Source organism: Sprattus sprattus, assembly GCF_963457725.1.
Source record: "Sprattus sprattus genome assembly, chromosome: 2".
Classification (NCBI taxonomy): domain Eukaryota; kingdom Metazoa; phylum Chordata; class Actinopteri; order Clupeiformes; family Clupeidae; genus Sprattus; species Sprattus sprattus.
The window spans coordinates 52,980,423-52,992,564 of NC_137921.1; the positions used below are offsets into that span (position 1 = coordinate 52,980,423).

At 47.5% G+C, this 12,142-nt stretch overlaps 1 protein-coding gene across 5 annotated transcripts in view; it reads left to right on the top strand.

Moving 5' to 3' along the window:
- Positions 1–12,142, top strand: part of fryl (furry homolog, like) — a 94,107-nt gene that overhangs the window by 49,213 nt on the left and 32,752 nt on the right. For all 5 annotated transcript variants that reach the window (XM_080833204.1, XM_080833205.1, XM_080833206.1 and 2 more), the window contains 22 exons: positions 1–77; positions 223–330; positions 648–918; positions 1,024–1,200; positions 1,445–1,531; positions 1,910–2,178; positions 2,886–3,111; positions 3,779–3,903; positions 4,213–4,270; positions 4,420–4,511; positions 4,869–5,041; positions 5,245–5,405; positions 7,291–7,401; positions 7,961–8,115; positions 8,345–8,444; positions 8,677–8,845; positions 9,323–9,585; positions 10,083–10,223; positions 10,688–10,856; positions 11,047–11,128; positions 11,512–11,624; positions 11,922–12,072. The exon at positions 1–77 is cut by the window's left edge and continues 56 nt beyond it. In XM_080833204.1, the coding sequence (XP_080689330.1) occupies positions 1–77; positions 223–330; positions 648–918; positions 1,024–1,200; positions 1,445–1,531; positions 1,910–2,178; positions 2,886–3,111; positions 3,779–3,903; positions 4,213–4,270; positions 4,420–4,511; positions 4,869–5,041; positions 5,245–5,405; positions 7,291–7,401; positions 7,961–8,115; positions 8,345–8,444; positions 8,677–8,845; positions 9,323–9,585; positions 10,083–10,223; positions 10,688–10,856; positions 11,047–11,128; positions 11,512–11,624; positions 11,922–12,072 (3,278 nt within the window). The remainder of the gene's footprint in view (positions 78–222; positions 331–647; positions 919–1,023; positions 1,201–1,444; positions 1,532–1,909; positions 2,179–2,885; positions 3,112–3,778; positions 3,904–4,212; positions 4,271–4,419; positions 4,512–4,868; positions 5,042–5,244; positions 5,406–7,290; positions 7,402–7,960; positions 8,116–8,344; positions 8,445–8,676; positions 8,846–9,322; positions 9,586–10,082; positions 10,224–10,687; positions 10,857–11,046; positions 11,129–11,511; positions 11,625–11,921; positions 12,073–12,142) is intronic.

Here is a 12,142-nt window from a genome sequence, read left to right on the forward strand (position 1 = left end):
CTGGACAAAGAGGTGGGCCGCTCCATGAGCATGACCAACGTCCAGATGTCCAACAAGGAGCCAGAGGACATGATCACGTGAGTAGTGTGTGTGTTTGTTTGTGTGTGTGTGTGTGTGTGTGTGTGTGTGTGTGTGTGTGTGTGTGTGTGTGTGGGAGTGAGTGAGTGGAACAGTGTTGTGTGTGTGTGTGTGTCTAAACGTATACCGTGTCCGTTGGCATAGGGGTGAGAGGAAGCCGAAGATCGATCTGTTCCGCACATGTGTGGCGGCCATCCCCCGCCTCATCCCTGACGGCATGAGCAGACAGGACCTCATCGAGCTGCTGGCCAAGTAAGATACTCACCCAGCCGTCCACACACAGAGGTGGTCAGGAGCCCCTGCTGAGGAAGGACTCCCAACTTCTTCATCTTTCTTTCGTCCCTCTACTTCTACCAACCTCCTCCCTCGCTCTTTCTCCCCCTCTCTGTTTTTTTACTTTCATGTTTATTGTTTCTCCTTTTGACATTGGCCTTTCTGTCCTTCAACTTATATGATCGTAACCTGTCATTCTATACTCCATCTATCCTGCTTTTGTCTCTCTCTCTATCTCTCTCTTTCTCTCTCTCTCTATCCCCCTCTCCTCTCCTCTCCCTTCCTCTCTTTTCCAGGTTGACCATCCACATGGATGAGGAACTGCGGGGTCTGGCCTTCACCACCCTGCAGGCTCTGATGGTGGACTTCCCGGAGTGGCGCGAGGACGTGCTGTCTGGCTTTGTGTACTTCGTGGTGCGCGAGGTGACGGACGTGCACCCCACGCTGCTGGACAACGCCGTCAAGATGCTGCTGCAGCTCATCATCCAGTGGAGGCAGGCCGTGCACACCAGCAACCGCAGCGGCACGGCAGCCAACCCCGCCACGGCAGCCAACAACCCCGCCACTGTGAGTATCCTTGTCCGACGCTGAACCAAAATATGCCCATCCGAGGTTGTGTGTGTCGTGTGTCGTGTGTTGTTTGTTGATTCTCACTCCTCTGTGCTCCCTCAGGGCCCTACCTCGAGCCCCTGTCTTCCCCTGGAGCGCACTCCTCAGCTGGGTGTGCTGCACTTGGTGGAGGGCCTGGCTCTGGTGGTGCTGTGCAGCTGCCGCCCTGCCACGCGTCGCTTGGCCGTCAACGTGCTCAAGGAGGTCCGCGCTCTGCACACCGCACTCGGCATCGCCAAGGTAACACACCTCACCACCTCAGTGGGTTAGGTCAGCGTACTTCCCTTCCAATGCTTCCCGTACTTGCCCAGCAATTCTCTGTTTTTTTTTTTCTCTTTAAATTACATCTCTTTAACTGCTTCAGTTTTTCTTCCAAGATTAGAATTAAAATGTAATCACTTAAATCATTAGTACATTTTAAAACTCAAAAGCTCCAGTTTGTGTGTTCTCATATGAGAGACCTTGATTGTTGTTTCTCTGTCAGGGAGATGAGGAGTTGGCCATAGACGTGATGGACAGGCTGAGTGCGTCAGTGCTGGAGAGCTTCATCCACCTCACTGGGGCTGATCAGGTAACACACACACACACACACACACACATACACACACACACACACACCAAGAGACACAGAGTTGCTTACCACGATGCACAGCAGTTTAGCTCATTGGCCATATTAACACATGCAGCACACACTGTGCAACTCTGTCAAAACATAAACTCACACTTTTAAACAGACTCGCACCACAACAGCCACACACATTCAACCGACTGTTGAATAGCAGCGAAAGAGACGCTTAATAATGTGTAGAGGCAGGAGAGAGTTTCCTGAGAAGCAAATATACTTTATCGCTACTCTTCTGATTTATTCTACACACGTATCAAACACTTCCATACTTCTCAGACGTCTCTGACCACTGATGACCCTCCTGTGTCCCCCCCCCCCCCCCAGACCAACTTGCTGTACTGCCCGAGCGGCATCGACCTGCAGACGCTGGCAGAGTGGAGCTCGTCCCCCATCAGCCACCAGTTCGACGTGGTCAGCCCCTCGCACATCTGGGTGTTTGCGCACGTGACGCAGGGCCAGGACCCGTGGGTCATAAGCCTGTCCAGCTACCTGCGGCAGGAGAACCTGCCCAAGCACTGCCCCACGGCGCTGGGCTACGCCTGGCTCTTCGCTTCCACCCGCCTGCAGCTGCTCTCGCCACAGGTCGACATCAAGTACGTGCCGCCGGCCTGCACCGCCACACTGCAGACCCTGCCGCTGGGGATGGCCAATCAGTGTGTAGAGTAGTGTTCAGACCCTGCCGCTGGGGATGGCCAATCAGTGTGCAGAGTAGTGTTCAGACCCTGCTGCTGGGAGGGCCAATCAGTGTTCAGAGTTGTGTTCAGACCCTGCCGCTGGGATGGCCAATCAGTGTGCAGAGTAGTGTTCAGACCCTGCCGCTGGGATGGCTAATCAGTGGGCAGAGTTGTGTTCGTTGCCGTTAGTTATGCATGTCATGTGAACATTAGGAGATTATTATTAGCACATACATTAATGTCATGTAGAGTTTAACATACCCGTGTGGCTTCTTCGTTTAGTCTGGTCCTTTTTTCTGCCTTGTCTGCTTCAATGTTGCCTTTCTATTCTGTCTCTTCATCCTTCACTTTTGGCCATATAGTTTCTAAATAGTAAAGAAAACATTGTACACACATCTGAGTTGACAGGCATCTATTTGTCTGGGTGATTCAGCTAATATTACACATTTCAATCAATACATATTTGCTTATATATATATATATATATATATATATATATATATATATATATATATATATATATATATATATATATATATATATAATACTATACTCTTCAATTCTTTCTTTGATAATGATTTCAACCCTTTAATGTAGACGCTGTTAACCCTTTACCCCCCCTGCAGTAGCCCCATCAACGCCAAGAAGGTGAACAGCCTGAGCAGCAGTAGTGACTCCTACGTGGGCCTGTGGAGGAACTACCTGATCCTGTGCTGCAGCTCAGCCACCTCCTCCTCCGCCGCCTCCTCCTCATCCTCCTCCTCCTCCTCCTCCGCCCCTGGCTCGGTCCGCTGCTCCCCTCCTGAGACGCTGGCGTCCACCCCGGATAGCGGCTACAGCTACGACTCCAAGGTCAGTCAGTCAGTCCAATCCAGTAGCCCAGTCCAGTAGCCCAGTCCAGTCCAGTCTACACCAGTAGTCCAGTTTAGTCCAGTCAAGCCCAATCCAGTCTAATCCAATCTACTCCAGTCAGTCCAGTAGCCCAGTCCAGTCTAGTCCAGTCAGTCCAGTCCAGTAGCCCAGTCCAGTCCAGTAGCCCAGTCTAGTCCCGTCTACTCCAGTCAGTCAGGTGTGGGCCTTGGGTCTCTTCTTCCATGTGCAATATTCAGTAGCACGAGAAAAGCTGCCCAATAGAAGGTGATTTATAGCCGCACTGGTAGACCTTAACGACCTTTTGAATATAGGGCTCTGGTAAACAGGTGTGCTGCATGGACCTCCTGACACATGGAGGGTTGGCTAGCGCCAGCTTCATTATGACAGTAATAGACCTTGGCAATGGACCCTTTAGTTGCAGTAATTGCAATAGAACTATAATATTAAGACAGCCACTCATCCAAACATTAACAGCATGTTGGCAGCCATCATCACCACTGAAAAACAGATGTGAATTAATTGTAAAAATGGCACTTCGTACCACTGTAGTTTTAATGAGGTTGATTTATAATCAGGTTGCTCACTGGGGTGTGTGTGTGTGTGTGTGTGTGTGTGTGTGTGTGTGTGTGTGTGTGTGTGTGCGCAGATAATAGGCATTCCGTCCCCCTCCTCCCTGTTCAAACACGTGGTGCCCATGATGCGCTCCGAGAGCATGGACATCACAGAGTCACTTGTCCTGGGGCTTGGCCGGACCAACCCCGTCGCCTTCAGGTGTGTGTGGCTCCACATCATGACACTCTAGGTGGAAGGTAGTATAAACACACTCTAGAGTTAGAAGTTTCCCTTCGAACAGGAGCATTAATGAATGAGGTAATGATTTTTGTATCAAGTATTTGTTAAAATATCTTCATGAAAATGTGGTTTGAAAGGTTGAAACCAAATGTAGAAAATGGTAATGTTGTGTGTACTGTGAAGTCAAGACTTAAAGTAGTTTTTTAAAATTAGAGAATTGTCAGACCTCAAGGCTTTTATTTCTGTGCGTGTGTGTGTGTGCTCATTGCTCCATCTCTGCGATTCCAGAGAGCTGCTGGAAGAGCTGAACCCCATCATCAAAGAGGCTCTGGAGAGAAGACCAGAGGTGAGAACCATGGACCCCTCTTCTCCTCTCCTCCCCTCTCCTCTGCTTCTACCACACCCGTCACGCATCCCACTTAGACATCTGGCAGGCAGTGTGCTACAGCACTGACATTGACGGAGAATCTGAAACTGTTGTTTTTGTGTTTTCAGAACATGAAACGACGCCGGCGTCGAGACATCCTCAGGGTCCAGCTGGTCCGGATTTTTGAGCTGCTGGCTGATGCTGGAGTCGTCAGTCAGACGTGAGTCCCTCACCCACACCAGACACATCTCCACTCACAGTCCAGTATGCCTGTAGAACCTGTAGAATGTTGGGTACAACCCAACACAGTATACCTCGGGGAGGACTGGGAGTGCTTTTGTATGCCCCCTGCCTGTGTGTGTGTGTGTGTGTAAGTGTGAGCCTGTGGGCCGTGTATTTGTGTGGGTGTGTGCATGTGCGAACCTTGTTAATTCTGTGTGTGTGTGTGTGTGCTTGCATGTGTGCTGATCTGTGTGTGTGTGTGTGTGTGTGTGTGTGTGTGTGTGTGTGTGTGTGTGTGTGCATGTACGTGATCTGTGTGTGTGTGTGTGCTGATCTGTGTGCATGTGGTGTGCAGTACGAGTGGAGGCTTGGATGGGGAGACGCACTCTCTGAATGCAACGCTGCTGGAGTACGTGGATCTGACCCGCCAGCTCCTGGAGGCGGAGAACGACAAGGACTCGGACACGCTGCGGGACATCCGCTGCCACTTCAGCGCCCTGGTGGCCAACATCATCCAGAACGTGCCAGGTACGGCGCACACTGCCCAGTCACACCCAGAGAATTACAACCACCACACGCATAAAATACAAACACAGAAGATATTCTGTGGCTTTGAAGAAATATGCATGTTGGGTTGTCCTGATCTTTTTGTCTATTGGTATGTTCTGTGTTTGTGTGTGCGTGTGCATGTGCGCTTGTGCTTGTGCGTCTGCGTGTGTGTGTCTCCACAGTGCACCAGAGGAGGAGCATCTTCCCCCAGCAGTCTCTGAGGCACAGCCTCTTCATGCTGTTCAGCCACTGGGCCGGTCCCTTCAGCATCATGTTCACCCCCCTGGACCGCTACAGCGACCGCAACATGCAGATCAACCGACACCAGTACTGCGCCCTAAAGGTACAAAACCACACACACACGTGGCAGATACATGGACGCAGAGATACACACACACACACACACACTCACACAGACACCCATGCAGTGCTTGGACTCCCTCACATAGAAATATAGAGAGAGTACAGACAGACTTTATACAGACTCGCTCGCAACATTATAATGTAAAGAACATGGCCTACTCACACACGGACGTGTCCTATTGACACGGTACTGTCCACAGCCGTCTGCATGGTAACATACATCTTCTTCAGCCCAGTTGTTGGAAAAGTCCAATTTCATTTGGATACTGCCTCTCTGACGCCAAACCGAAAGCAGGTTCGGCCTATTTTTAAACCCATTACATTTAGGGATGCACCGATCCGATATTTGTATCGGTATCGGTACCGATATTGACGACATTTCTAGATCGGGTATCGGTGAAAATGTGCCGATCCAAAAAAAAAAAAAAAATTTTTTTTTTTTTTTTTTTAATATTTATACTTGAATCCTATTCCTACTACCTTGCTGCTTTGATAATTCAATTTACCTCACGGGATTAATACAAGTTTATCTATCTTTCTGTCTATTGGCTGATCTATTCAGTGTAATTCTATGCTGTGCGCTGTGAGTGACGTCATACAAAAGCAACACGCCGTGCAGAGCTCAGTGTTTACAAAATGGAGCGAGCGAAAGGATCTGCTATCTGGAGCTAGGGGTGGGAATCTCTTGGCACCTCACGATTCGATTCGAAATCGATTCAGAGGTCAACGAGTCGATTTAAAATCGATTATCGATTATCGATTTAAAATCGATTTTGTAATTTAAATTATTATTTTTTTTTTTTTTACACATCCATTTTATGTTGAAATGCAAGCTGCATCGACTATTGCATTGCTCATAGAAAGTCAAAATTGTGACCATTAAAAGCTTTTACTCTAATAAAGCAAATAGCGAAGGTAATTCATCGGTTGATTTTCTTCAATTTAGACTCTGAGTTGCAAACTCAAATGATTCAATAGTCAAAATACATCGATAATCGTTTTATCGGTTTCGAATTGATATTCGATAATCAATCGATAATTGCATTTCAACATGAAATGGATGTGTAAAAAAAACGATTATCAATTTTAAACCGATAAAACGATTATCAATCCATTTCGACTTTTAAAACATTTGAGTTTGCTACTTAGAGTCTTTGCTACACTTCCTACTTTGTGTTTGATAATTAAAGAAAATCAACAGATGAATTACCTTCTCTATTTTTTATGAGAGAAAAAGCTTTTCCTTGTCACAATTTTGACTTACTATGAACAATCCAATAATCGATGCAGCTTGCATTTCAACATAAAATGGATGTGTAAAAAAAAAAAAAAAAAAATGTTTTTTTTTTTTTTTTTTTTTTAAATTACAAAATCGATTATGAACTTTTCTGAATCGAGACAGAATCGTTTTAGAGAGAATCGATTAAAATCGAATAATCGATTTTTCCCCCCACCCCTATCTGGAGCTATTTATTATTTTATTATTTATTTTGTTTTACATTGTATTTTGAATCCCTAATTGCACTGACTGAACCAGTCACACTATATTTATATGATTAAGATTGTTTTACTGGTGCAAAATGATTAAATAAATTAGTAATTCAGTACATTTATATCTGTTTATTTGGTTTTTTTTTTACATAGGAAAGACATTTTTAAGTCAAGTCTCATGATCCCAGATCTCCCCCAATGAAACTTACAGTTTGTTACCATCATTTCGCTTTTTTTTTTATATCGGCATGGGATCGGTATCGGCCGATACTAAACCTCAGATATCGGTATCGGTATCGGAGGTGAAAAAAGCGGATCGGTGCATCCCTAATTACATTATTGTGTGTGTGTGTGTGTGTGTGTGTGTGTGACAGGCCATGTCTGCTGTGTTGTGCTGTGGACCAGTGGCTGATAACGTGGGCTTGTCATCTGATGGCTACCTCTACAAGTGGCTGGACAACATCCTGGACTCTCAGGACCGCAAGGTAAACCCCCAAGCCCAGCCCAACCCAACACAAGGGTGTGGTCAGAGCTCAGACTGTGACTGCTAATACTAGCAGTTGCTCCCTTTGCCAGTGGTTGTGAATGTGGTTGTGTGGTTCTCTCTCCTCTTCAGCTGTACCATGCTAAACAGGGTCAGATGAATGTCTGTTTCATCTTTTCATCAATCCTAAGCTCTTAAAAGATTCATAAATAGTCAATTTGGGTTCATCCCAGGCTGTTCTTTAGTTTATACACCTCGACATTCACCTCTTTTTCCTAGTAGGTTGTTTATGAATGTAAGGTTAAAAAAAGCGTTAGAGATACATAGACGATGAATGGTCAGGGTCATTCTAGGTTGTTCTGGCGTGCTTGACAGGGATGATGCATCATGGTCTGCATTTTTAGCACATTTTGATTATTCCAGCAGAATTTCAGCCGTGTTATGTAGGTCTCGAGTCGTGACCTCCTTGACCCCTCTACCTTGTTAATCACTGTGACATTTAAATTAAGCTTGTGAACATCTAGAGCCATGTATGGCTGACCCCCCTCATCTGTCCCCAGGTGCACCAGCTGGGCTGTGAGGCGGTGATGCTGCTGCTGGAACTGAACCCAGATCAGAGCAACCTCATGTTCTGGGCGGTGGACCGCTGCTACACAGGCTCACGTCGCGTCGCCGCCGGCTGCTTCAAGGCCATCGCCAACGTCTTTCACAACAGGTGCGCGCCACACCAAACTGTGTGTGTGTGTCTACATGTGTGTGGTCATGTACCACCAGTCTTAAAGACGCAAGGCACAGTTTCAAAATCTTTGTAATTTCGTTTGTCAGGAAGTACGTGTGTCTGTTTTTTTTATGTTACCTTGATGTGTTAATGACTGAGCCTATGGATTTGTGTCTCTAAATGTGACTGTGTTCTGGAAAGTTCTGAAACATTGTGTCTCTTGCAGGGATTACCAGTTTGACACTGTGGTGCTACTGAATCTGATCCTATTCAAAGCAGCTGATTCGTCCAGAGAGATCTACGAGGTCGCCATGCAACTGCTCCAGGTGAAACACACACACACACACACACGCGCACACACACACACACATTCCTGTGCACTCCTCAACATGCGCATTAATAGACTTGTATGGCGTGCATGCACTTTATTGGGTTCCCACATTCCCCCTCTTGAACTTGTCTGATGTTAAACTGGCGTCAAGGTTGGCAGTTGTGTATGTTGCGTGCAGGACTTGTTGACTTTTCATACTTAGAGTGTGTGTGTGTGTGTGTGTTTAGATCCTGGAGCCCAAGCTGTTCCGTTACGCTCACAAGCTGGAGATCCAGAGGAGCGATGGCATCCTGACTCCACCCTCTCCACTGCCCCACCTCTACTCGCTGTCCTACTACCAGCTGAGTGAAGAGCTGGCCCGCACATACCCAGAGCTCACACTGCCTCTATTCTCAGGTAACCACACGCACACTCACCCACTCACCCACTCACCCACTCACCCACTCACCCACTCACCCACACACCCACACACCCACACACCCACACACCCACACACTCTCTCACACTCTCACACTCTCTCACACACACACACACACACACACACACACACACACACACACACAAGCAAACTGCGTGTTTTTTGAGGTCAGGTTAAACACTGCCCCCCACACATAAACACATCTACACTCCACACAAACAAACACACACACTCTTGTTGTCATGCATGCATTCACGCTCTCTGTAACACTTGCTTATTTGAGCATTTCTCTCTCTCTGTCTTTCTTTGAAGACACACTTTTATTCGAGACATTTTATGAAAACAATTCACCCATTTTTCAGTCTTATTTGTCGAGCCAGATAAAATGGCAGTTCATATCTGCACTGTGTGACTGTCATTCTGAGCCATACTGATTTCTGCATTTTCTCCTGCAGAGGTAAGCCAGCGTATCCAGACAGCGCATCCCGGTGGTCGGCAGGTGATGTTGCACTACCTGCTGCCCTGGATGAACAACGTGGAGCTGGTGGACTTCAAGCCGACGATGCGGCGGCAGGAGGAGCCTTCGTCAGGCGAGGATGAGGAGGAGACGCGGGAGATGATGATGGTCAACAGCCGGCGCTGGCTCAGGGGAGAGGGCTGGGGATCGCCTCACGCTACCACCATGGTGCTTAACAACCTCATGTTCATGACCGCCAAGGTATGACACGCACGCACACACACACACACACACACACACACACACACACACACATGCCACCAACATGGTGCTGAACAACCTCATGTTCATGACCGCCAAGGTATGACACACACACACACACACACACACACACACACACACGCCACCACCACCATGGTGCTTAACAACCTCATGTTCATGACCGCCAAGGTATGACACACACGCACACACACACACACACACACACACGCCACCATGCCGCTTAACAACCTCATGTTCATGACCGCCAAGGTATGACACACACGGTCACCGCTCCACACCATCATGTTGCTCAAGAACCTCAAATTATAACACACACATTGCACGATTATTGTGTTTCTGAAAATCTCCACATATGCCAAGTAATGCCCCATATAACCGCACTCTGACATACACCATATGTCCCAACAAACACTGTGCTGAACATGACGCCCATTTCATTTGACTAAAGTGCTGCTCTGCTCTCTCTGTGTCTGTAGTATGGAGATGAGTTTGCCTGGTCTGAGATTGAAAACGTGTGGACCACTCTAGCAGACAGCTGGCCCAAAAATCTCAAGATCATCCTGCACTTCCTCATCAGCATGTCGGGGGTCAACAGCGAACCCAGCCTCCTGCCCTATGTGAGTGACAGAACACGCATCCAATCAGCACACAGCACACCTGCTGACACTAACCTATCTGTGACCTTAAAAACTCTCACAGTCATGCTACCAGTCATGATTGGCGCCTCTCTTCCAAAAATAGTCATTGATTTTCTGTGTAACTGTAATTTTGTTATTACATGTAAGTAAATTCATGTTTTAATTGGTTAGTCCAAAATGGCCTCTGTGACTGTACATTTTGATGATTTCGTAGTCCTCATACCGTATATGTGTACTGCTCTACATCAGCAGTAATTGGTAGCCTCTTCATCTTGAAGCGCAGGTGTCACCTTAACCTGTAATGTACAATATGGACTGAAACTGTGACTGCATTTTAATACTTCCTCTAAGCCAAATTTGGATTTTGCCATGATATGTACTTATTTGTAAAATCCGTGTGTGTGTGTGTGTGTGTGTGTGTGTGTGTGTGTGTGTGTCTCCAGGTGAAGCGAGTGGTGGTGTACCTGGGCCGGGATAAGACCATGCAGCTGCTGGAGGAGTTGATGTGTGAGCTGGAGCTCACAGACCCGGTGAGCTCGGCCATCACACACATGGACAACCCTCCCTACTACCGCATCACCTCCAGCTACAAGATCCCCTCTGTCACCTCAGGTATGTGCCTACAACTCCCACAATGCCGTGGGATTCCCCTCTTCCAAATTCCATTCCTGGAGATACTTTGACCAGTATATGATTGTAGACTAAGGGTACCATTTGAAAACAACAGCTGCTCAGTAGTGACTAGAAGTGTTTTTGGCCTGATGAAAGATCTGATGGGGTGTCTGTGTCTGTGTGTGTGTAGGAACCACATCTAGTAGCAACACCATGGTGCCTGGACAAGAGCCCCACCATGACAAGATGAAAGATCCCAACATGGAAGACAAGTAAGAACAAATGCATTATTGCATATCCCTGCCTGTCACACTTCATAGCCATCCATGCATACACAGACAACAACACACACACACACACACACACACATTCTCACACACACACACACACACACACACACACACACACACACACATTCTCACACACACACACACACACACACATTCTCACACACACACACACACACACATTCTCACACACACACATTCTCACACACACACACACACACACACATTCTCACACACACACACACACACACACATTCTCACACACACACACACACACACATTCTCACACACACACATTCTCACACACACACAGACATGGCTGTGATGATGCTCTGGGTGCGCTGACACTGTGTGTCTTCTCTGTGCAGTTACACACACTTGGACATCTACAGCGGGTTGAACAGTAACCTCAACAGACAGCACCACCGGCTTGAGTCTCGCTACAGCAGCAGCTCTGGAGGATCCTATGAAGAGGAAAAGAGTAAGAGACACTCACACACACACACACACACACACACACACACACACACCCTCTCACACAGGCTCAAATTGAAAGAGACCACTGGGATGGGAAATGCAAACAAAGACCATCCATCCGTAGAGGTCTTTGTTCCTCTGGTCTCAAGTCGTTTGAGCTCACAGTTGTTCCCGAAGGTTAAAACAATCAATATTGTATGGGCCACATCAGTACTCTGGTTCCAGTGTTCAGTTCTCATCACAGTTGTGAGCCGGTGCTCGTGAAACTACTTTTTCTCACCCAGCGCTTGTGCCCTCACAGGTGACTCCATGCCCGTCTATGCCAACTGGCGTCTGAAGGTGATGGACCACAACCGTCCCGAGCCCCTGCCCTTCCCCCCCACGGGGGGCTGCTGGTCCCCACTGGTGGACTACCTGCCTGAGACCAACACACCGGGGGTGTCATTGCACAGGTAACACACACATTCACACGCACAGGGACACGCACACATACTCTGGAGCTATAGAAATGATATAGAATAT